This window comes from Helianthus annuus, chromosome 9 (assembly GCF_002127325.2).
Source record: "Helianthus annuus cultivar XRQ/B chromosome 9, HanXRQr2.0-SUNRISE, whole genome shotgun sequence".
Taxonomy (NCBI): domain Eukaryota; kingdom Viridiplantae; phylum Streptophyta; class Magnoliopsida; order Asterales; family Asteraceae; genus Helianthus; species Helianthus annuus.
This window is the reverse complement of record NC_035441.2, coordinates 155707401-155731775: the sequence shown is the minus strand read 5'-3', so window position 1 is coordinate 155731775 and position 24375 is coordinate 155707401. Positions and strand designations below refer to the sequence as shown.

Genomic DNA, 24375 nt, shown 5'->3' with positions numbered 1-24375 from the left:
TCCGTTTTAGTCCATTCTTTTTCCTATGAGTCCGTAATAAAATTACAGAGCTAACCATGTAAATTTCACATCACGGAAACCGAATTACGAACAAATGATTCATGAAATCCCTGTTTCAATTATCCAACCCATTAGCAATAAGTGCAAAATACTATTTTTTCAGTTCTAAGACTTTTTGGACATAATTACCCAAATCCCCGGGCTTATAAACCTTGGCATATTTGCGCCATTCCATGGCTTTACGCTCACATTAGAACTTAATGCTTGTTTCCTCAAAATTCAAGCATTCCACTTCAAGCGACACTTATAATTTATTTCTATTGTTTGACCCGATAGCTCGAATTCGTTAACTTAAATTAATATGACCAATGCATTGGCGTAGTGCTATCCAACACTTAACGTAATGCGAGACCTTCAAGTCTCGACACATATGATTCTTTAAAAAGCATCATTTTGACCCGTTTGGTTGTCGCGTGAAAACCATCACTTGATGACAAGCCAAACCTTTTCCAAAACCAATTCCAACCATTGTTTTGACCCGTTTGATATGTCGAGTGAGCTTCGTCACTTCAAGGACACACCAAACGCGTATGTTACACTACTACACCATTTATACACAAAAACCAAACATTTATGCATAATGTAACGGAACTAAGGTCACGTACCTTTAGAGCAGACCCTTCAAACGCGTATCCCCTCTGGCTTGTCCGCTTGACGATCCAGATTCTTTGCCTAAAGAGTTCAATTCACAATAAGTTTAGAACTCTTTCATAAGCCTTAACGCATATTTCTCTATAATAATCAAATCTGCGTTTTCACCCAATTTTTAACATTTTAAATCCTCACTTAGGCGTTTTAACAAACACCTAGTGGGTTTGATTTTTACATAATCAAAACCAAGTTCATGACTTGAAATTTTCATCTTAAACCAACTTCAATTAGGCACGTTTACACACGTTTTAACTTCTATATTTCAGAAGTTACCTCTAAAAACTCAGTTTACACTAGAACAAGAATCATAATCCTAGTGTTTATCAAGTTTCTACAAACTTATTAATCACCTACATTGGTGATTATAAACCCTACAAGCCTCATGCAAGATTTTGACAACAAATCATCTAGGGTTTATCCCTATACATCATATCACTTCTAATTTCATCCATGCAAGACATAATCAAGCTAAATTTCAGTTTTTCACAATTAACCTAGAATTTAAGGTGAATCAAAACATCAAGATTTTACATACCTTATGATCCCCTCAACAAGGTGATCACTAATTTGTGCTTGAAATTCGATTTAGACCAGATTAAAGCCTTCAATTGATCTCTTTTAGTGAGAGCTAGGGTTTATAGGGAGCTCCTGCTCGCTCCCTGCGTTTTTTGGTCGACCAAACACTCCTAAGTGTGTGTTTGGTGGAGTTTATTTTGTTTTAATCTCTCAAGTTTCCCCACTTTACAACTTAAGTCCCTCAATTATGGTTTTATTTATAATCTAAGAGTTTCCATCCATTTATTTGATATCACAAGACTCGTATCTAACTGGGTTATTTAATCCTAGTTAGTCTCTTCTCGTTTATTTAGCGCTTCGTAATTACAATATATATCTATTATATATAATAAATAAAAAAAATTGGGACACGTGTCATAATATTAGGGCTTATTAGATTTGGTTTTGGCGGGAAACTGAATGGGTATTAAAATTGAACGCGGATCCCCGTTTTAATGTGATCCGACCCGTGTTATGACCCAGGTATATAATTCATCTAAAAACCTAAATTCATGTCGCTCAATCTTTTCCTTCACTGCTTCACACGAAACCCTAGCCTCCCTCTTCCTTTGGCTTGAAGCTTCTACGTTCTACCATATGCTTTCCTGAAACCTTGAACTATCATACGCTTCTTCTTTTTCTACCTGTATCTCATTCTCTCTGAATCGCTTATGTGAATGGCTTAACAAAGGATTCCAAAATCAAGGTTATTCACTTCCAGGTAATCCCCATTCTAAACCCTAGCCTCCCTTTCCTCTTTCTTCTAGATCAATCATCGCCATATTCACCACTGATTAAGGATCAATTAGATGTTGATCAATCACTACAGAAATGAAAAACGAATCTATCTGTTCATGCCATAGATATGTAGACAGCGGCGGAGATAAGTTAAATTTGATGAACCGTTTCTTCATTCTATAGAATTTTCATGGTATGTTCTTTGTTTGATTTCGCATATAGTCGGATTTTTTGGTTGTTTCCGACGTTTCTTACTTGATTATGATTTACGGCTTTTATTGAAGTTTTCTTTACTGGATTCGTTGGAGGATGATTGGGGGTTTAAAGGGTGGTTGTGTTGTATTTCACAACAAAAATACGTTCACGACGTGTGACCATACAAATAAATTCTATGCAGGGTCCTTTGGTGAAAATTGATCTGATCAACACAGCTAATTGGACTGGAAATTGGTCTCAGCTCTGTCCTACTTGCAAGGTTCTTTTAAAGTCATTTTTATACTTCATTTTAGATGAGTAGATTCACTGAACATTATATTACGTGAGGAATAGAAAGATGTTGGTGGTCGATTGATAACGGGTATCGTTAAGGTTGTTGATGTCTTATAAAATGACCCGTGGAATCTTTGATATGAACTAATGAGTGTTCAATGCATAATACTAGAATTCATATCTAATACCTACTTTCATGGATGTTGTAAAATTATGTTTGATCAGATTGGAGGATGTGGGCTATGCCGTTGGAGTACGAGTTTTGGAACTGTTGTGCCACAGGGAAAAGGTAGTGTTTTGCAGTTGGTGTATAGTTGAATTTTGACATGACCTAATAGTCGAATGCTCGCTTTATCGTTAAATAGCGAAATAAATCAGACCTGATATTTTTATATGCACATTCATGCTTTCTGTCAGGTTTTGTTAAGAAATGAATGTTTTTGTTTTGCATTTCTTGTGCCTTGATATGAAGAACAGGAGGTTATATTAATTAAGAATCATCTAGAAATTGAAGTAGAAAAAAAGTTGCTATTTCAAAAAAAAAAGAAAGAAAAGAAATGTGTTTTAGTTGTTATTTGTTAGTCATGGTAGTGAAAAGTTCAAATTTTCTGCTATAAAAAGTTTTTTTTTCTGTTGTATCCTTTTTTTCTATGGGTTCACAGTATAAAATGAACCGTACTGCTTTGTTTTCATGTATTAATGACCCTGGATGTTAACAATTACCGAACCAAGTAAGTATTGTCTTAAATTAATTGTTTCCTGCTATAATTTACAGCATGTATGGTTAGTGATCCAACCAAACCACATGAAGATGGTAAGGCCACTAATGACCAAGATGGAGATGGTTTGGGATGCTGATGAAGGTATATACTGAGTAATAGTTGCCACTTAATTTGATGAAGGTATATACTGAACATGATCATGATGAGAATGATAATAGTTGTGAATTTGGTTTTGTTACCTGCAAGCTTTCTGTTGAAGAGGTCAAGTGGGTAATTTTTATTGAACTCAAGAAATGGGTAAGAAGTCACAATAAAAATGTGTAATATTTATTGAATGGGTCAAGTGCGTAATTTCTATTGAACATGTCAAATGGGTCAAGTGACGCCACTTACCTACTTGATATGCCTTGGGATTGGGTCAGATGGCCTTCCTCTTCGTTGCTAGTGTTTTATTTTTATCTTTTTCATTTAATTCATATTAAAAAACTAAAAGTTCTTTTATCACTACGTATATAAAACAATGAAGGGTGGCCTATATTATTAGATACCTTATGGGGTGTTTTTTAATTACCATATTATTATTGGTGAATTGTATGTGGATAATAGACGGCCAGAGGATCGGGACGAGATTTCAAGATAGGAAAAACCAGTAAAAAATTGATGACGTGTGTGACAATTCCTTTTCGTCTTCAATATTTTTTGTCATGTTCATGACGTCTTCAATTTTTATAATATAAAATAACCATTTTTTTTATTTTCAATAGGTAGAATAGTTGAAGAAGCTAATCAGTGCTCATGCTTAGATCGAGTGTAGCTCAAAAATACATAACGTGACATTTCATTATAACTAAACATATTGAAAATCTTTATATGTCTAGTGAAATAGGCTTCAAACTGGTTTATAAATGCATGAGTTCGTTTATATGACAAGAAGAATATGCATATGCTGCTATAGACTCCAATTCTTCATTATAAATCACACCTAAAAGGACTTCATTTGATGGCAAGGTCGAGTTGACAGTGTCAAGTTTGTAATTGAAGGTAACTGTTAGAGATCTAACATAACTCCAATTAACATGTTTATAAGTAGATGGTTTGGTGCTATTCGATATGTGGTAGTTAATGAAAAGCTAAGAACTTAAGATAGAATTGCCTTATTGGTTGGTGTTCTTAGTTGTGGTTTTTGTAATCAGCAATTAAATAGTCATTGTTACTTTGTTTATTATTTATGAAGTGACTTCAAGGATATTAAATTTCAGATGTTTGTTAAATCAAAGAGGACTTGCATCTACAACGTTGGATGCGGCGGGGCGTGCTATACCAATCGGACCGAGCTCATGTTACTTTTAGTAAATTAACTTGTAAATGTAAAATTATTTGTCTTATTTCTTGATTTTTTTTGTACACAACTTATAAAGAAAACTTCTTACCTAATGATACAATCCACTTTTTTAGTAATTTATGTAATATGTCATTTTATTTGCATTAATTTTATATATATATTTATTATTAATGTAATTTAAATTTTCCTGTCCGGGAAGAAATCTTGGGTGATAAAATTACCGGACCGTCTATGCATTTATGAATGATAGTATTTACTTAAGTTGTTATTGTTAACATAAATGAAGACATTTTTTAATTTATTATTGTATAAACAATAACAATTATTCAATGTCGTGTAAAAGTTTAATGAGATAATATGTACATTTTAATAAAAATACATGTTTATTAACTAATAAAATTAAACTACACGGGAAGCAGTCCTAGGTGATAACCTAGTATATATATATATATATATACATATATATAGTTTTATATTTTCAGGGTATTACAAGTCCACCCCCCTTAAAGAGGGTTTCGTCCCCGAAACCATAGTACGTACCAAATAAAGTAGGGTAGAGCCGTTGCATCTCTTCCTCAGATTCGCATGTGGTATCCGAACCCTTTCTGTGTTCCCATTTAACCTTCACCTGATTACTCACCTTATTCCTTAAGCTTTTCTCTTTACGATCTAGAATCGTGATCGGCTTCACCGCGTAGTTAAGACTGTTATCCACTTCAATGTCATCATAGTGAATGTAAGCTGTTTCGTCGGCTAGACATTTCCGGAGATGTGATACATGAAACGTGTTATGTATCCCACTCAATTCTTTGGGTAATTCGAGGCGGTATGCGACTCTACCAACTCGTTCGATGATTCTAAATGGCCCAATAAACCTTGGGCTTAATTTCCCCCTTTTTCTGAACCGGATAATCCCCTTCCACGACGATACATTTAACATAACCTTGTCACCGACTTGAAACTCAGTTGGTCTTCTTCTTTTGTCTACATATGATTTTTGTCGATCCTGAGCTGTTTTCAAGTGAGCTCGAACCATGTCAATTTTCTCATTCGTGATTCGAACTATATCTTTATGAGCAATTTCTCTCGGACCAACCTCACCCCAACACACCGGGGTATGACACTTTCTACCATAAAGCATTTCGTATGGAGCCATGCCGATGCTTGCGTGGTAACTGTTATTATATGAAAATTCGACCAGTGGTATATAGACATCCCAACTACCCCCAAAATCGATAATGCATGCCCGTAACATATCCTCCAACATCTGTATTGTTCTTTCACTTTATCCATCCATTTGTGGATGGTACGCGGTGCTAATGAACAATTTGGTTCCCATCTGTTCTTGGAATTCGCGCCAAAAATTCGAAGAAAACTGAGTATCTCTATCGGAAACAATAGACATCGGTACTCCGTGACGTGCCACGATTTCATTTGTATACACCTCTGATATCTTTTCGGATGTATAAGTCTCACGAATCGGAATAAAGTGAGCACTTTTTGTCAATCTATCCACAACTACCCATATAGCATCAAAATCACGGTTGGTTTTGGGTAGTTTGGTCAGCAAGCCCATCGTGATTTGTTCCCATTTCCACATTGGGATATCCGACGGTTGCAGTTTACCATACGGCTTTTGGTGTTCTACTTCGACTTGCAAACATGTTAAACACTTCTCCACATATTTCACAACATCCCTCTTCATTTCGGGCCACCAGTAGTTTTGCTATAAATCATTATACATCTTGGTTGCCCCCGGATGAATTGAATAACGGGATTTATGGGCTTCGTCAAGTAGGAGCACCTTGGCTCCACACGAATTTGGAACCCATATCCTCCCAAAACGAGTCTTTAACCCTTGGTTACCATCCGCCAATTCTTCCAATTGGCCAACTGTTCTTTCCTTTTTCACATTTTCTTCCTTCAATGCTTCAATTTGAGATTTTCGGATTTGTTCAAGTAAACCCGATGTTACGATTAGTTGCATTGATCGCACTTGAATGGGCGTATAATCTACCTTTCGGTTTAATGCATCTGCCACTACATTGGCTTTCCCCGGGTGATAATGTATTTCACAATCAAAATCTTTGACAGTTTCCAACCACCGTCTCTGCCTCATGTTTAATTCCTTCTGATTGAAGAAATATTTCAAACTTTTATGGTCGGTAAAGATGGTGCATTTTACCCCATACAAGTACTGCCAACTCAAGGTCGTGAGTCGGGTAATTCTTTTCATGAGTCTTTAGTTGTCTTGAGGCGTAGGCTATAACATTGCCTCGTTGCATCAATACGCACCCAAGACCCGAATGTGACGCATCCGAGTAAACTACCATGTCATCCAATCCATCCGGCAATGACAATACCGGAGCGTGGGTCAATTTTTCTTTAAGCGTCTGGAAAGCTTTTTCTTGTTCCTCGCCCCAAATAAACTTTTCGTATTTATGGGTTAGTTTGGTCAGCGGTGTAGTAATCGTGGAGAAGTCTTGTATGAATCTCCTATAATATTCCGCCAGCCCCAAAAAGCTTCTTATTTCCGAAGGGTTTTTCGGAGGATTCCATCTCGCCACTGCTTCTATTTTTGACGGGTCTACTAACACCCCGTTTGCACTAATGACGTGCCCAAGAAATTGTACCTCTCGCAACCAGAAAGCACATTTTGAGAATTTGCATACAACTTCTCTCTTCTGAGCGTCTCCAACACTTCACATAAATGACTTGCGTGTTCTGCTTCATTCTTTGAATATACCAAGATGTCATCGATAAATACTATCAATAACTCATCCAGCATTGGCTTGCAAACCCGGTTCATGAGGTCCATGAAAGCCGCGGGCGCATTAGTTAATCTGAAGGACATCACGAGAAATACGTAATGCCCGTACCGTGTACGGAAGGTCGTCTTCGGTACATCCTCCTCTTTGACTTTCAACTAATGATACCCCGATCTAAGGTCAATCTTGGAGAACCAACTTGCACCTTGCAATTGGTCAAATAGATCGTCAATTCTTGGAAGCGGATACTGATTCTTCACCGTGAGTTTGTTCAACTCCCAGTAATCAATGCACATGCACATGCTTCCATCCTTCTTCTTCACAAATAGCACCGGTGCGCCCCACGGGGACACACTCGGCCGAATAAACCCCTTATCGAGCAGGTCTTGGATTTGTGACACCAATTCTTGTAGCTCTGATGGCGCGAGTCCATACGGCGTCTTGGCCACATGTTTCGCGCCCGGAACCAATTCGATTCCGAACTCCACTTCCCGTTCTGGCGGTATTCCTGGTAAATCTTCCGAAAATACATCGGCATATTCACATACTACTGGTACGTCTTCAATCCTTGGCGGTCCTTTGTCTGGTTCGTTCGCGTATATCATGAACGCTTTAAATCCACGCCTCATGAGTTTATGAGCCTTTAGCATCGAGCACATAACGGGGCTACCCCCTTTTTCGCCAAAGATGGTAAACGTGTTTTCCACTTGGAGATGTTAGCTTAATCTCCTTGCGGAAACACACGACCTTCACGTGATGTCGGGATAGCCAATCCATCCCGACTACTACTTGGAATTCTCCCATCGACATTGGAATCAAATCTATTGAGTATTCTTCACAGTCGATACTCATTTTACAATTTTGACACACATCACATACAATGAAACTTTTGTTGTCACCTATTTCTACTTCTAATGGCATAGGTAATTTTGTCAGTTCGAATGAAGGATGTCGAATAAATCCATGTGAAATAAAGGATTTATTCGCACCCGTATCAAATAACACATGTGCGGGAATTGAATTTACGGAGAATATACCTGAGACCACATCGGGTTCCACCTTCGCCTCGGCTGCCGTTAACTGGAAGGATCTGGCTTTTGCTTTTGGAGTCTCCGTATGTGAATCCTTGCCATCCTTTCTCCCGACTAGCTCCGGGCACTCTAATTTCTTGTGACCCGGTTGATAGCATTGTAACACACCGATACCTTCCCGGGGCATAATGCAGCTGTGTGCCCTGTCTTCCCACATATGGGACATGGCTTATCTTTAAACCGACACTCACCTTTGTGCCCTTTCCCGCATACCTTGCAGCTTTGCGACCCGCTTTTTCCCTCTTGTTTCTTCGACGACTCAGTCGTGCGTGCCTTTTTTGTAGGACTTGGGTTAACCACTTGCGCCCTTCTTTCACCCCTTTCGATCTGTTTCTTTAGCTCTATCTCCCTCTCTCGAGCAGTGTTAATGATTTCGGTGAGAGTCTCGTATTTTGAGGGAGTCATGAACTCCTGATACTTTTACGCTTAGCATATTGTAATAATAATAATACACCTTCTGTTCTTTGGATGTCACCAACTCATCACAAAACCTCAGTTTGTCGAGAAAGATCCCCGTGATCTTATCAATAGATTCACCTTTCTGCCTAAGCTGAATGAATTCTTCTTTGATTCGATTGATAACCGCTTTGGGACTGTGGTGTTTAAGGAATGGTACCTTAAACTCGTCCCATGTCATCGCCTTCGCCGCTTCACTTCCTATCTCCTTTTTCTTATTATCCCACCAGTCTTTTGCTTGACCTCTCAGCTGACCCGTGCCATAAGCCACGAAGTCATTCGTGTCACAGTGGGTTCTCTCAAACACCCCTTCGATATCACTCAACCATCTTTGGCATACTATCGAATCCACCTCTCCGTTGTAGAGTGGCGGTTTACATGCCATAAATTCTTTGTACGAGCAGCCCTTGCGCTCTCCAGATTTCTCCTTAGCTACGTTGGCACTATCTTCCAATTTCTTGATTCTCTCATCAACAACCGATAGTACCGTATTTTGGATCTTATCAATAAAACCGGATAGGCTATTTTCGATTGCCTTTCCTACTTCCTCGGCAATCACTTGTCTCATTTGCTCGGTGACTCTCGGCACCGCATCATCATTACCTTTATCCGTCATCTTCAAAATTGAAATGTTTACATCAAGCATTAAACATTTCATCTATAGCATACAGTTTATTTACTTCGGTTTAGTCAAGTTCATAACTTGTTTTAACCGTTCTTATTTAATGCACTTTCTGGGTTTGAGTGTGTTAACACACTCTTCCCATGCACGTCAATTCATGTTTCCCTTTTATACTTAATAAATCTACTTAGAACAATTAACTCTTACCGGATGCTTGATCAAGCTTGAACCGAACACACTTTGTTAACAACCTTGAGCTCTGATTACCAACTTGTAACACTCGTCTTAAATTTCTATTATTTTAATCATAAAATACGGGCCTTTTTAAACCAAATGCATATTTAGCAAAACATAGTTAAAAGTTAAGATGTACATTGTTTAGCGAGTTAACATAAGAACCTTCTAGTTCAAATATTCACAACTAATAGTGTTCAGAAAACAACATTGTCTACACAGGTTTAGATTAGTGCGGAAGCTTCAAAAATGGTGTTCGGTTCTTGAATTCATGCTTGATCGGCATCCGAAGCTAACGAGCATCACCTGAGGTCAAAACCACATAAATAATTAGTTTTGACAATGTTAATCGAGCCTAGACAAGTCCCAAATACATAAACATAACGAAAATCGAAAAATTCTGGTTTTTAGTCTGTCGCGCCACGCGCTAGACTTAGTCCGACCCTTCGCATGCCGCGGGCGGCCCTGCGTGTCGCGCCAGTTCCTTATGCCCCCGTCGCATGGCGCGGGGGAGTGCTTTTTCCAGCAGGTCCAGTTTCTGGACCAGCATTTTGCCCAGCTCCGAAAATTTACAAAAATCTAACTTTAAACAATCACAACTTTTTACTCGATTGTCCGTTTTAGTCCATTCTTTTTCCTATGAGTCCGTAATAAAATTACGGAGCCAACCATGTAAATTTCACATCACGGAAACCGAATTACAAACAAATGATTCATGAAATCCCTGTTTTAATTATCCAACCCATTAGCAATAAGTGCAAAATACTATTTTTTTCAGTTCTAAGACTTTTTGGACATAATTACCCAAATCCCCGGGCTTATAAACCTAGGCGTATTCGCGCCATTCCATGGCTTTACGCTCACATTAGAACTTAATGCTTGTTTCCTCAAAATTCAAGCATTCCACTTCAAGCGACACTTACAATTTATTTCTATTGTTTGACCGGATATCTTGGATTCGTTAACTTAAATTAATATGACAAATGCATTGGCGTAGTGCTATCTAACACTTAACGCAATGCGAGACCTTCAAGTCTCGACGCATATGATTCTTTTAAAAGCATCATTTTGACCCGTTTGGTTGTCGCGTGAAAACCATCACTTGATGACAAGCCAAACCTTTTCCAAAACCAATTCCAACCATTATTTTGACCCGTTTGATATGTCGAGTGAGCTTCATCACTTCACGGACACACCAAACGCATATGTTACACTACTACACCATTTATACACTAAAACCAAACATTTATGCATAATGTAACGGAACTAAGGTCGCTTACCTTTAGAGCACACCCTTCAAACGCGTATCCCTTCCGGCTTGTCCGCTTGACGATCCAGATTCTTTTCCTAAAGAGTTCAATTCACAATAAGTTTAGAACTCTTTCATAAGCCTTAACGCATATTTTTCTATAATAATCAAATCTGCGTTTCACCCAATTTTTAACATTTTAAATCCTCACTTAGGCGTTTTAACAAACACCTAGCGGGTTTGATTTTTACATAATCAAAACCAAGTTCATGACTTGAAATTTTCATCTTAAACCAACTTCAATTAGGCGCGTTTACACACGTTTTAACTTCTATATTTCAAAAATTACCTCTAAAAACTCAGTTTACACTAGAACAAGAATCATAATCCTAGTGTTTATAAAGTTTCTACAAACTTATTAATCATCTACATTGGTGATTATAAACCCTACAAGCCTCATGCAAGATTTTGATAAGAAATCATCTAGGGTTTATCCTTAGACATCATATCACTTCTAATTTCATCCATGCAAGACATAATCAAGCTAAATTTCAGTTTTTCACAATTAACCTAGAATTTAAGGTGAATCAAAACATCAAGATTTTACATACCTTATGATCCCCTCAACAAGGTGATCACTAATTTGTGCTTGAAATTCAATTTAGACCAGATTAGAGCCTTCAATTGATCAATTTTAGTGAGAACTAGGGTTTGTGAGGAGCTCCTGCTCGCTCCCTGCATTTTTTGGTCGACCAAACACACCTAAGTGTGTGTTTGGTGGAGTTTATTTTGTTTTAATCTCTCAAGTTTCCCCGCTTTACAACTTAAGTCCCTCAATTATGGTTTTATTTATAATCTAAGAGTTTCCATCCATTTATTTGATATCACAAGACTCGTATCTAACTGGGTTATTCAATCCTAGTTAGTCTGTTCTTGTTTATTTAACGCTTCGTAATTACAATATATATACATATATATATATATAGTTTTATATTTTCGGGGTGTTACAAAAGATGAAGGTAAAAGCGCTTCAGTACCAAGTTCACGATGGAAAGCTTTATCGAAAGACATTCTTGGGTCCGCTCCTGAGATGCCTAACTCCGGAGGAAGCCAGCTATGTCATAAGGGAAATCCATTGGGGGATCTGCGGCATCCACTCTGGGCCTAGGACGGTCATAGCCAAAGCAATGAACGCCGGATATTGTTGGCCGGGTATGCATCAAAGTGTTGTTAACGAGTTGCAAGCGTGTGAAGATTGTCAGCGGCACGCCCTCATCAGCCATCGAGCTAAAAACGACCCCGTCCCTGTAACTTCGGCGTGGACGTTTCAGAAGTGGGGAATCGATATCGTTGTTCCTTTCCCCGTCTCCATGGGAGGAGTGAGGTTCCTGCTGGTAGCGATCGACTACTTTACAAAATGGATTGAAGCCAAACCCCTCCGAACCATTACTGGAGATTAGATACTGAGGTTCGTATGGGAAAACATAGTGTGCAGATATGGAATGCCACTATGCATCGTGAGTGACAATGGGGAAGCAGTTCGCTGAAAAGCCATTTAAAACATGGTGCGAAAGGATGCACATCGAACAGAACTTCGCTTCGGTCGCCCATGCCGAGGCTAACGGACAGGTGGAAAGAGCCAACCGCAGCATTGTGGAAGGCATCAAAAAGTGGCTGGGGAAAGAAGGAGTCTCCTGGGCAGACGAACTTCCGCATGTCCTATGGGCACACAGGACGATGCCGAAAACAAGCACAAGGCAAACTCCCTTCAGTTTGACATACGGCTCGGAGGCAGTCATTCCCGCCGAAGTTGGCATCCCTACCCCTCGCATGCGCCAAAGCCAAGAAGAGAATGAGCAACAACTTCGTCTAAACCTCCACCTAGCCGAGGAAAGAAGAGAACTTGCAGCCATCCGAGAAGCAAAATACAAGAAAGAGTTGGAAAAACATTACAACTTAAAAGTCAAAGAGGTCCGGTTCAAAGAAGGATATTATGTTATGCGGAGAAACGATGCAAGTTTGGCCAAGGGTACGGGAAAGATGGCTATGAAGTGGGAAAGGCCCTATCAAATCAAAACCTCTGGAAAAAATGGTGCCTACACACTCACCAAGATGGATGGAACTCCCATTCCTCGTACCTAGAATGGGATGCACCTTAAAAGATGCTTCCTTTGAAGAATTTTTAGAATATTTTAAAATAAGTTTGTAATGCGGAGGCTATGGCCCGCATCATTTCTACTTTTCTTGTACTGCGGAGGGTATTACCCGCACCCCTTTTATTTTTTCCCATGAATTGCGGAAGGTGTTACCCGCACTTATTAAACGTTTTTACCAGCATGTATTATCCGGAGAATATACTTCGGAATGTTTAAATAGAATGCATGAATTTTCTATCATTAACAAGTTGCAACGTAAAAATTATCATCGGCCGAATCAGGGATGCTAACCCTAAAAAGTAAGGACGGACTGGCATCATTCGTATCTTTACTATCATTTAAAAATTATCCTAAGTAAACAAGACGGATCCGCACATCAAAGAAAACGTTCTAAAGAAAAAGAGAAAATGTAAACATAAAAAAGCATGAACGCATGTAAAACAAAGTGATTACATATAAAAATAACCGGATTAGTGCAACCGGAAGTCATTCAAGTCATTTACAAAATAAAGGATAATTGTCAGATATACAAAACGGTAAGAACGAGATCATTACAGTAATTCCGAATAAAACAAGGTGCATATCCCAAGTTGCCAGATATGTCCACCTTCTAAACAGTTAACCAACTAAAAACTTACAAAGGTGCATACCCCAAAGAGCCGGGTATGTCCACCTCATTCTGTCGAAGATTCCCCACCAGCAAAGGAGAGAGCATCCTTAATCTTTGAAAGCGGTGCGTTGATAAGCTTCGGAAGGTCATTCACCACCGGAAAAGTCAAGGATTCATAACAGGCAACGACTGTGTTCAGGTCAGCTTCGGCGTTCCGATTCAACAAGGGGACCTCTGCATAAGGAGTCTTCTTCTTAAGGGCATGAACGTACCCCTGATGAAGACCGGGTTGACTCCAATAGAGCTCATGGCATTATTCACCGCTGCCACGGCCGCCGTCATCTCTGGTCCTCTATGAACATTTTTTGCCAACAACTGTGCCCCCTCCGAAAGGAGCCACGCCTTGGTAGCCTGCAACTCATCCACCTTCTTCATCAAATCTGCACTTTCCAGCTTCAGCTCCTCAATCTCGGCCTTATGGTGACTTTTCAACTCGTCCATCCTAGCCTTTAAATCAGCCTCCCCTGTTTTGAGGGCATCATTCTCTGACCAATGTGTTCGAAAGATTTTTAAAGATGTGAAAAAATTAAATCAAGCAAAGGACGAACCTGCCCTCATCTTCTCATAAGCCGTACGAGCATTGGAAATGGACTCCTCCATCTTCGACAAAACCATCTTGTGCTCCTCGTCTTTCTTCTTTGAGGATTCGGAAAAATCCTTCAATTTCGTCGCTATCCTATCTCGGTCCTCCAAAGCAGAAGCAGCAGTGGCTTGAGAGGATTGATTCTGTTAGGGATTTAACCTTCTCCTTCTGAGCTTGAAGGTCTTGAGAGAGTTGGGAAAGTTTCTTCTCAGCATCCGGAGTTCTTTGTATTTTGCGTTTCAGGGAAAGAGTTTCCTTCTCCAGATTTTCCCTCACGGACTCCGCTTCAACCCACGGTGGTATAATTCCGTCACATAAACGTTCGATTGAGCCTGATTTGATAGCACCGCCACACCAAGATCTTGATTTTTCATCTTACGGCTTCGGGCATGATCCAAAGGGGTGCTGATATTGAAAAGAAACGTCCTGGCAACAAGGTCATCCATCACCGAGTCCTTATTCCGGATATCCCACTCCCGAACAAACTTTTCATCGGCCGTTGCCGGATCTATCTCCATATCATCCGAGAATACATCTGCATGTCGAAAGAGGACATCAACTCAGGTCCGAACCAAGATGGAGGAAGAGAAGTTAGTTGATCTCCCTCATCATCAATAAAACAGCCCGGACCCAAAGATGAGTCCAAAATTGTACCTAAAAAGGTCACCATCTTCGGTTCACTCTGAGCTTTTTCATTCCCTTTGCTCGTAACCCCCTGATCCTCTATCTCCATACTTTCGGATTCATTTATTGGAAGATATCCTATGGAAAAGCTGGAGTCGGGGCGGAACGGGCCAATGCAGCCTCCTCCCGTGATGATTTACCGCCGAAAAGATGTTCATCAAGCTCAGTAATGACATTCCCACTGGAATGAGAGGAACCTTTCTTGTTTTTCTTCACCTTCGGCATGGGAAGAGGATCGGATGAACGAATTTGAAGAGCTTCATTCTTTCTCTTGCGAATAAAACCCTTCGGCTCAACATCAGAAGTAACACCTTTGCTTTTTTGGGAACCAGAAGAAGGTTGATACTTCAAGGCCTCGTCTAAACTCCGTACCTTCGGATCACTATCCACGTCATCCAGAATGGACTCCTTCCCAGCTTGAGATCCGGATGACCCAGCAGCACCTTTTGTAGGTTTTGGCACAGAAGAAGTAGCATCGGCAGCAGATGGTTCAGAAGTACCTTGACCAGTCAGAGGGCGAATCTCCTGAGCCGCCGAAGCCACCTGTTGCATAAAAGGAACTTCACCTTCAGCTTGTTCATCGAAATTAAAATCCAGAACATTAAAGTTCGGAATCTTCAGTGCGTCCTTAAGCGACATCTGGTTTCCTGCACATCAAAAAGAAGATCCAAGTTCAGAAAAACAACAAAAGAAAAAGTGCCGAAGGGAAGGAAAGAGGTCGGAGACTTACTTTCACGCTTTGAGCGGATAACCGGCCAATCTCTACCCCCTCGGCCCCAGGAAAAACAAACCCGTCCCCATAAAAGAAAATGCTCAGGAAGAGGACGGATAGGGGACTTCTTCTCAATCAGGGATCTGGCTGACTTCTTCTTAAAGTCATCGCCCAGGTCGAAGGGCATGGTCTGATCCTTGAACCTCCAAACCATCTCCACCGGAAGGCAGCGGTCGTCCAGCCAGAAAAAGTTATCCTTCAAATTCTTCAGGCTGGACCTTTCATCCTCGGAAGGACTGGGGACTCCCTTCCGGTGGGCAAAGGTGACCAATCGCCGGCTGTAATAAACTCATAGAAGTATCTAAAGACGTCCAGGTCCGGTCTCTGGTCGAAAGCCCTACAAGAGATCTCGAAATGGTTTATGCGGCTTATTCCAAATGGGTTCACTTGGCAAAGGTGAACCCGGAAGTATCGAAGCACCCTAACTAAAGATTTCGAGAAGGGAACCCTGTAATTCGCAAAATTGCACACACAGGTGTACAAAGGGAACTTCCCATGACGAAAGGGATATATAGCTTCGTTCTTCGAAGGAAGGACCGGGTTGAGACCGAAAGGAATGTTATATTCCTGGACGAACTTATCCAACTGACGTTGGGTAAGAACGCTAAAGCTTTCAGCAAGGTTATCCTTGCCAGGGTCCATGATAGTAATGAAGAAAAGAACGCACATTTCAAGAAGAAGAAGAAGAACGGACAAGGAGGGTAACAAGTTGAGAGGAAAAATCAAGAGTGAGAAAGATAAAAAGTAAAATGTGAAAAGGGTTTTTATAGGAAGATTTAAGTCGGTTTGGGTCTGTCAAATCAAACCGTCACTTCAATAGACGATCGCGATTCCCAAGGCGGGGTTTCATACCCGTCACACGCGGGTGACTGACGGTCAAACAACTTACTTCACCTACGCCGCATCATCACCATTTAAATAACGCCACGTTATTCGCCCTAGCAGAACTTAACAAACTGGGGGAGTTGAAGATACATATCCGTGTCCGGATATGATCCTTAAGGACGGACCGGACCATACCTGGACGGACATTCTGAAGATGTCCGTTCCCCATGTCGCCGAGGACGGACATCCGTTCAAGTGCGTCTGGACGAATGACGTCATCTCAGTTGACCATTATAAATACCCCATCAAGTACAAGGCCAAGTACGATTTTCTAAACCTTCGTCCTTATTTTCTCTCTCTACCAATACTTATCCTCACGCCGGAGGGTAGTCGCAGAGGGGCCCTCCCATCTCTGCGGCGAGCCTAACGATTTATTGTTTTGCAGGTGAAGGTTCTATCTCCCATAAGATCCAATTCCTCCTTTTACAGGCTCCGGCCTTGTCTGATTTTTGGATCTTCACACATACACCAACAGTTAACTCTTTCCTAGGCTATGACACAACGCTTCTTCCTCAACTGTGGTTCATCCTCCTCCACAACCACTTCTGACCGGACATGGGATGGTGATCAGAATTCCATATTCGTGCCTCCCAACATCATCACCACCTCGTTTCCATTCACCCCCTTCCAACCACATTCTTCGGTATTCCAAAGGCCCCAAATTCCTCCACCTGTGCTTCTATCCTGCCACCTATTCCGACCTACAACTAGAACAATCGTATTTCTCAGTAACATGCAATGGCTACTCTCTCTTAACCAACTTTTTGAGTGAAAAAGTAAGAAAAGGTGATAATAAGAAAAGGTGACCATGACTCTTATTTGTCAAAAAAACCCTCAACTTTTTTAAGTTGACAAAATTCAATTAATAATTGACATAAATAACCCTTCTATTTTCTAACTTCACACAAAAGCCTTCATACTTTCTAACTTCTCTTTAACACTCATACTTTTGTCATACAACCCATTTTACCCTTAAACTTTGTTATTATGTCAAAGGTAACCCTCTAACTTTGTAAATGTTACCTTCTTATCCCCTCACCTTTCTAAAGTTTTGAGGTTACCATAATACTCATTTATTACGTTTTTTTTTATCAATGTGTCGGTGTAAATTCGAGTTCGTATACGTTTTAACGTAGTTTTTGTTTGAAGATGAGTCGAGTCAATTAAAAAAATGTACTCTTTTACGTACGGTTTGAGTGGACTATGTTTTGACGTAAATTTGATGCGTTTTGATTCAACGGTATAAATTTGAGTTATCATGTTTCTACGTAAATTTCATTCGAAAACGAGCCTAGTCAATTGTAGTTTATGCGTTATCATTTTGCGTACGGCACTGCCACAACGCGCGACAGGAAACTAGTATCTCATTAAAAATGAGAGATAATTTATTATATTTCACCATTATATTTCATCCTAGGTTATTCTTTTTTTTTTTCTTTTTCTATTTAGGCCCAAATAACATCATTTTGGAGGGCCCACAACACTCCATTAGGGTTAGAACCAAGCTGAGCCGAATCAAATTAGGATGGCCTCAGGCTCAGCTCGTTTAAAAATGGAAACGAGCCGAGTCTGCTCATTTTTCTTAACGAGCTTGAAAGTTGGGCTCGGCTCGTCAAAGCTCGAGCCGACTCATTTGTTTAAAAAAAGTTTATATTTTTGTATTTTTTTATACATAATAGTATACATAAAACCAAAAAATAAATAAATAAAACATTATTTAAGCTAATAGAATAGTACTTTTGGGCAAACTATAAATAAAACAAACAAGAAAAGATTCTATATTACTTACCTTAATAAATAATTTTTTAAATCAATATTACTAATAAATACTATAGTTTTATAATCTATTTCGTTCAATAAAAAATAACCATGTTACTAATTAAACAACATTTCTTAAATATATTAGAATACACACATATATAATTTGTGGTTTAATTTAAACGAGCCAAACGAACGAGCCAACGAGCCAACTAACGAGCGAGCCAACGAGCCAACTAACGAACGAGCAACGAATCGAACCTACCTTGGCTCGGGTTCGGCTCGTTTACAAACCGAGCCGAGCCAGCTCGTATAAAACCGAGCTGACTTCGAACTGAGCTTTTTCAAACTTTTTTCGAGCAAACTTCGACCGAGCCTCGAGACACAGACTTTTTGAACAGCCCTACACTCCATGTTTATATCCATAGCCATACAATTTATTATCCTATTAGGGTGAACGGGGTGGGTGCGACAAACTATGGGGTAAACTAGTTTACCTCGCGAGGAGACTTGATTTCGGTGTATAACGCATAGGAGAAGAAGATAGAGAGTTGGATAATGGTGGGGTCCACTATTTTCAACCAATCACAATCTTATTTTTGTTTTTTTATATTTAAATAAAATAGTGCAAGAGGGGACTTAGAAATTAGAAAGAGGAATTCTAAGATTTGATTGTGTAGATGAAGAGTTTACCTCTCCTCAAATGGTAACCCCCTTTTACCCTTAGCCTATTATTAATTTATTATTGACTCGTTCAAATGGATTTTTCTTTACCTACTTTGTCATTGAAAGTGACGTAAAGTATCTCCCACTTTCAAAATTGGACCACACCCCCGTCAGTCGAATTGTTGAAAACTGGACAAGTCATCGGTTTATTTTAAAGCATTAAACAGTTTGCCAATGAACCGGCTGGTTTTGTGAATTGTGATGGATAGAGAAGCTCGAGCCGGTAAGATGATTGATGAACTCTTATCATTCTTTTCTTTTTGCAATCTCTAAAAATGATTGGTGTTACACCAAACAAATTATATTATAATTATAATTATAATATCTACAAAGCACGTCACTTTCTATAGTACAACTCTTAACAGCACCTCGTATACATAACTTTTGAATTAGTCCTATAAGCTTTTGGAGAAGACCCAAAGACTTTCCAAGTCTCCACAGCTCCACTTGAAGCAAGCAGACAATGTGACCACTGATCCTATAATATATAAAAAACACCATTAATTAATACTCTCTAATAATTCAAGCAATCACACTACTCTTCAACCAACCATGTTAATCTTCAGTTTACCCATCTTTTATGTGCTCCTACTCTTCATATCCATCATTACCACCACTGCACAACCATATAAAGCCACCGATCGCTTCTTCATCGCCTGCGGTTCATCCTCAACCACCACCACTTCTGACCCGAGATGGGATGATGATCAAAATTCTAAATTTGTCCCTAACAACATCATCACCACTTCTTTTCCTTCCACTCCCTTCCAATCAGATCCTTCAGTATCCGGCATCCTCCCTTATACTTCTGCCCGAATTTTTAACGCTTCTTCGTTCACTTACACATTTCCAGTCTCCCAAGGCCCGAAATTCCTCCGCTTATATTTCTATCCTGCCACCTACTCCAACCTCAAACCAGAACAATCTTTCTTTTCAGTATCATCGAATGGCTTCTCTCTCTTAACTAACTTTAGCGCTTTCCTAACCGCCTCTTTTCTGGCTCAGGCCCGCTTAGATGCAGGAGTTAATGGACCCCAGGTTCCAAACTTTGTCAAAGAATTCTTGATCTATATAAAAGATACACAACTCCTAAACGTTACCTTCACACCCTCACCCAACTCATATGCCTTCATCAACGGTATTGAAATTGTTTCAATGCCGGAAGATCTGTACTTTAACTCTATGAACCTGATACCTGTTGGGATGACTACAGCACCTGATATTACAAACGACCAGGCACTTGAAAATGTTTACAGATTAAATATGGGTGGGGGACATATATCTAGTATTGGAGATACCGGTATGTACCGGTCATGGGATCAAGATATTAACTACATATACGGAGGAGCAATTGGGTTGACACCGTCTTATGGTCACAAGCCCATTACTTATACAACGGAGACACCCAATTATACTGCACCTGAGGAAGTTTATCAAACCCAACGGAGTATGGGCAATCTGTCTGACACGTTCAATCTAACCTGGATACTTTCTGTTGATTCTGGGTTTTATTACAATATCAGGCTCCATTTTTGCAACAGTATACCACTGTACACAAAACCAGGTCAGGTGGTTTTCAAGATCTTCATTAATAATCAAACTGCTGATGAGGAAATTGACGTGTTCCACTTAACAAAAGGTAGTGGTTATCCTGTATTCAAGGATTATGTTGTGTTTGTTGATGACCCATATCGCAACAGAGGCAAGCAAGATTTGTGGGTTGCTATGCATCCTAATCCCAATACTGAAGTATATCATGATGCTTATTTGAATGGTTTGGAAGCCTTTAAGTTAAGCACGGATAGAAGTCTTGCTAGTCCAAACCCGGAACTTAGCTCTACAACCCCACCAACTCGGCAGACAACTACTGTAAAAAGGAACAAGAACAAACCTCCATATGCCGCGATAATTGGAGGTATCGTAGGAGCGTTAGTCTTGTTGTCTATCTTAGTTCTCATAGTTTTCCAGAAGCGGAGACGAGTCAAAGATCATGGTGCTGGCACCGACGACAGGTCATCATACGAGCCAGCGTATAGTGAATCAAAGTCTTCACAATCAACACTGCCATCAGATAGATGTCGTCGCTTCTCACTTAGAGAAGTGTTAGCAGCTACAAATGAATTTAATGATGATTTCGTCATAGGCAACGGTGGGTTTGGTAAGGTGTACAAAGGGTACATGGACGACGCTGCAACCGCTGTTGCAATCAAACGACTAAATGAATCATCCAACCAAGGTTTACAAGAATTCCATACGGAAATAGGGATGTTGTCTAAACTACGCCATGTCCAATTAGTGTCCCTGATTGGATACTGTGAAGATAAGGGAGAGATGATACTAGTCTACGATTACATGGCTAACGGGACTCTACGCGAACATTTGTACAAGACAAACAAGCCCCCACTGCCATGGAAAAGACGTCTCCAAATTTGCATTGGTGCAGCTAAAGGGTTGCATTATCTCCACACGGGTGCAAAACGTGTGATAATTCATAGGGATGTCAAGTCCACAAATATCTTACTTGATGAAAATTGGGTTGCTAAGGTATCCGATTTTGGTTTGTCAAAGCTAGGCCCTAGTGACCAAGCACAAAACCATGTTAGCACGGTAGTGAAGGGTAGTATCGGGTACGTGGATCCCCAATATTACCGAAGCCAAAAACTTACAGACAAATCTGATGTGTACTCATTTGGTGTTGTTCTGCTTGAAGTGTTGTGTGCAAGACCAGTTTTGATTCCCGGGCTGCCCAGAGAACAGGTGAGTTTGGCAGAATGGGGAAAATATTGTCGTCGGAAGGGTACCCTGAACAAAATAATTGATCCAAAAATAAGGGGTGAGGTTGCACCTGAGTGTTTAAAGCAGTTTGGAGTGGTGGCATTTAGTTGCTTGAAAGAACAAGGAAGTGAAAGGCCATCCATGGACGAAGTAGTTTGGGGGCTGGAGTTTGCATTGGAGCTACAAGAATCTTCTGAGAAAACAGTTGGTGAAGCCGTGCCTGAAAATCAAGAATTTCCGTTTCTGATGCAAGGGGCGACAAGAGCAACAACACCAACAACAGACGAAGATGCGTTCACAGGATCAAGCGCGATAAGAAATGGCACATCGTCGATTAGTAGCAGCGATGGAGGGTTCAAGTCAGAAACAGTTTTCTCCGAGATTCTGAAGCCAGCTGGAAGATAACATGTAAGTTGGAATTATAGAGCCAAACTACAAACAATCAACGTTATATTGTGGTAAAATTATACGTAATTTCCAGGGCTCTCTCCCTTTACATATTAATGTTTAATAGGCACCATGTAATGAATAAATTTCATACAATTGTGATATCATTCCCTAAACCCTTGTTACCTTTTCTAGTAATTAAGAATATATGAGTTCTCGGGTTACAGCTGATTGGTGTCAAGTGAGACTTATATCAGGATTAATCTACAAACCGCTCACGAGTTGCAAATCATCTAACATTGAAGCCATTGTCTGATTGTATCAAGATATATGTTCACTGTGTTGTAATGTAACTATGCAATTCAAGAGATATGATACCAAACCCAATAATTCAGGTTAGTTTAGGCCACGGTATATTGACGCTTAGGGTCAAGGTTGTGTCAGGTTATCCCACGGTACTTTGCTACCTGGCAAGTTGTGTGGATTGCATGTTAACAAAGGACCACCAATTACATCTCCGTAGTCATTATTATGATGGTTATACCACATCCATAGTTTTTATATGTAGTTTTGTTTTATACTAATATAAGCAGTGTTTTTTTTTCAAAACCTAACTGGTTGAACCAGTAATTGACAGAAGCATGTGTTTATTCCACACAAATTACAACTCCTAACACACAACGTATAACCGTTTGACTAACTGCGGAATTATTCTTGGAATTATTCCACACAAGAGTCTTTAAGCAAGCAGACAAGCCGTTCACTGCTGCAATAATTTATTATTTATAAATACACCAGTAGTTGACACTTTCCTATGATTATACAAGCAATCATGCTATTCTTTCATTTACACTTCTATTCTTCAAAGCTCATCCAGTGGCGAACTCAGGAATTTTTCTATGGGGGTGCGGAACATTTTTAAAAATTTTAGGCCCCTAGGTACATAAGTAAAAAAATCAGTTGTATCGGGTCGGGTCGGGTCGGGTCTTGTAAGACAAAAGAACATCAAACTAAATTTATATATTTGGCAAACACGTGAGACTTTGTACAAACATAATTAAAATGTCGCCCTACGGGTTTTCATTTTTTGAAATCTATCCAAAACATCATCTAAAGCTACTTTCTTAAGAAAGTCTTTCTCTATATAACATACACAACTATCACTTAAATTCTCATCCCCAATCCGATTACGCAAGTCGGTCTTCACATTCTTCATTGCCGAAAAACATCTTTCAACGGTTGTGGTTGCAACGGGTAATACGAGAACAAGCTTCAATAACCGATATACCAATGTAAAAGTAACGTGAATATTTGTTGAAACCATTAACCTTACAAGACTTGACAAACCATCCAAGTTGGCGAATTGTTTATCTTTTTTCACAAAATTAAAGTAGTTTCCGAGGTGAATCGAAAGCCTTCGTTTTTCCTCTTCATTGAAATCATATGGATACTTCTCGGCTAGCTTTAGTATATTTGGAATGTCAAATGCACTAAAATTATCACAAGGACTCAAACAACTCATACAAACAAGTAGTTCCGATGTTACCTCATTAAAACGGTTCCCAAATTCTTGTATTTGCAAATCAAGAACCGCATTGAAGCAATCATACTCGTAATAATGCCGATTTGTGATGTTCATCTTTCTTCTTGGCCACCTTGGGTTAACGTATTCATCATCCAATTTTTTCACCTCAAGTTCATACATGTCACAAAAGGAGTTAACCTTCTCCAAGAACTCATTAAAACCTTCCAACCTAAACTTTTCAAGTTGGTTTTTGGTGGAAGAAACCAATTTAACTGCATTCATCAAATCTTGCTCCTTTCTTTGAAGACATTGGGACAACGTATGTGTGATGTTTAGAATATGCTCCATCAAGTGTATGTAAAATACAAAGTCGTATTTTTTCATATCCTCTAGAAGTCCGTCCGCTTGTCTACTACAAGGAAGAGTTTGACTCATTTCTACTAACCATCCAAGAACTTCCATAATGTTTGGATATAA

At 39.7% G+C, this 24375-nt stretch overlaps 4 protein-coding genes across 4 annotated transcripts; 2 read left to right on the top strand and 2 right to left on the bottom strand.

Annotated features, from left to right (window-relative positions):
* Positions 1 to 8485: 8485 nt before the first annotated feature.
* On the bottom strand, positions 8486 to 9488 carry LOC110901479. Its single transcript, XM_022148307.1, has 2 exons — positions 8871 to 9488; positions 8486 to 8827 (listed from the first exon to the last, which is right to left on the bottom strand). The coding sequence occupies exons 1-2, from the start codon at positions 9486 to 9488 to the stop codon at positions 8486 to 8488; spliced, it is 960 nt and encodes a 319-aa protein (XP_022003999.1).
* Positions 9489 to 12504: 3016 nt separating this feature from the next.
* LOC110901485 lies at positions 12505 to 13119 on the top strand. Its single transcript, XM_022148314.1, has one exon. It carries the CDS (start codon positions 12505 to 12507, stop codon positions 13117 to 13119), a length of 615 nt encoding a protein of 204 aa, XP_022004006.1.
* Positions 13120 to 19623: 6504 nt separating this feature from the next.
* Positions 19624 to 22665, top strand: LOC110927389 (receptor-like protein kinase FERONIA). The gene has a single exon (XM_022171075.2). It carries the CDS (start codon positions 19764 to 19766, stop codon positions 22389 to 22391), a length of 2628 nt encoding a protein of 875 aa, XP_022026767.1. The 5' UTR covers positions 19624 to 19763; the 3' UTR covers positions 22392 to 22665.
* LOC110901493 lies at positions 22638 to 24360 on the bottom strand. The gene is made up of 2 exons (XM_022148321.1): positions 23527 to 24360; positions 22638 to 22685 (listed from the first exon to the last, which is right to left on the bottom strand). The coding sequence occupies exons 1-2, from the start codon at positions 24358 to 24360 to the stop codon at positions 22638 to 22640; spliced, it is 882 nt and encodes a 293-aa protein (XP_022004013.1).
* Positions 24361 to 24375: the final 15 nt, after the last annotated feature.

What these genes read in the sequence shown, in the direction of transcription:
- LOC110901479 (XM_022148307.1), bottom strand. Translation starts at nt 9,488, where the DNA reads ATGACGGATAAAGGTAATGATGATGCGGTGCCGAGAGTCACCGAGCAA. An exon ending in TGACATCCAAAGAACAGAAG is followed by an intron (nt 8,828 to 8,870) that starts GTGTATTATTAT and finishes TAAAAGTATCAG; the next exon opens with GAGTTCATGACTCCCTCAAA.
- LOC110901485 (XM_022148314.1), top strand. Translation starts at nt 12,505, where the DNA reads ATGGGGAAGCAGTTCGCTGAAAAGCCATTTAAAACATGGTGCGAAAGG.
- LOC110927389 (XM_022171075.2), top strand. Translation starts at nt 19,764, where the DNA reads ATGTTAATCTTCAGTTTACCCATCTTTTATGTGCTCCTACTCTTCATA.
- LOC110901493 (XM_022148321.1), bottom strand. Translation starts at nt 24,360, where the DNA reads ATGGAAGTTCTTGGATGGTTAGTAGAAATGAGTCAAACTCTTCCTTGT. An exon ending in AGAATTTAAGTGATAGTTGT is followed by an intron (nt 22,686 to 23,526) that starts GTATGTTATATA and finishes TGATACAATCAG; the next exon opens with ACAATGGCTTCAATGTTAGA.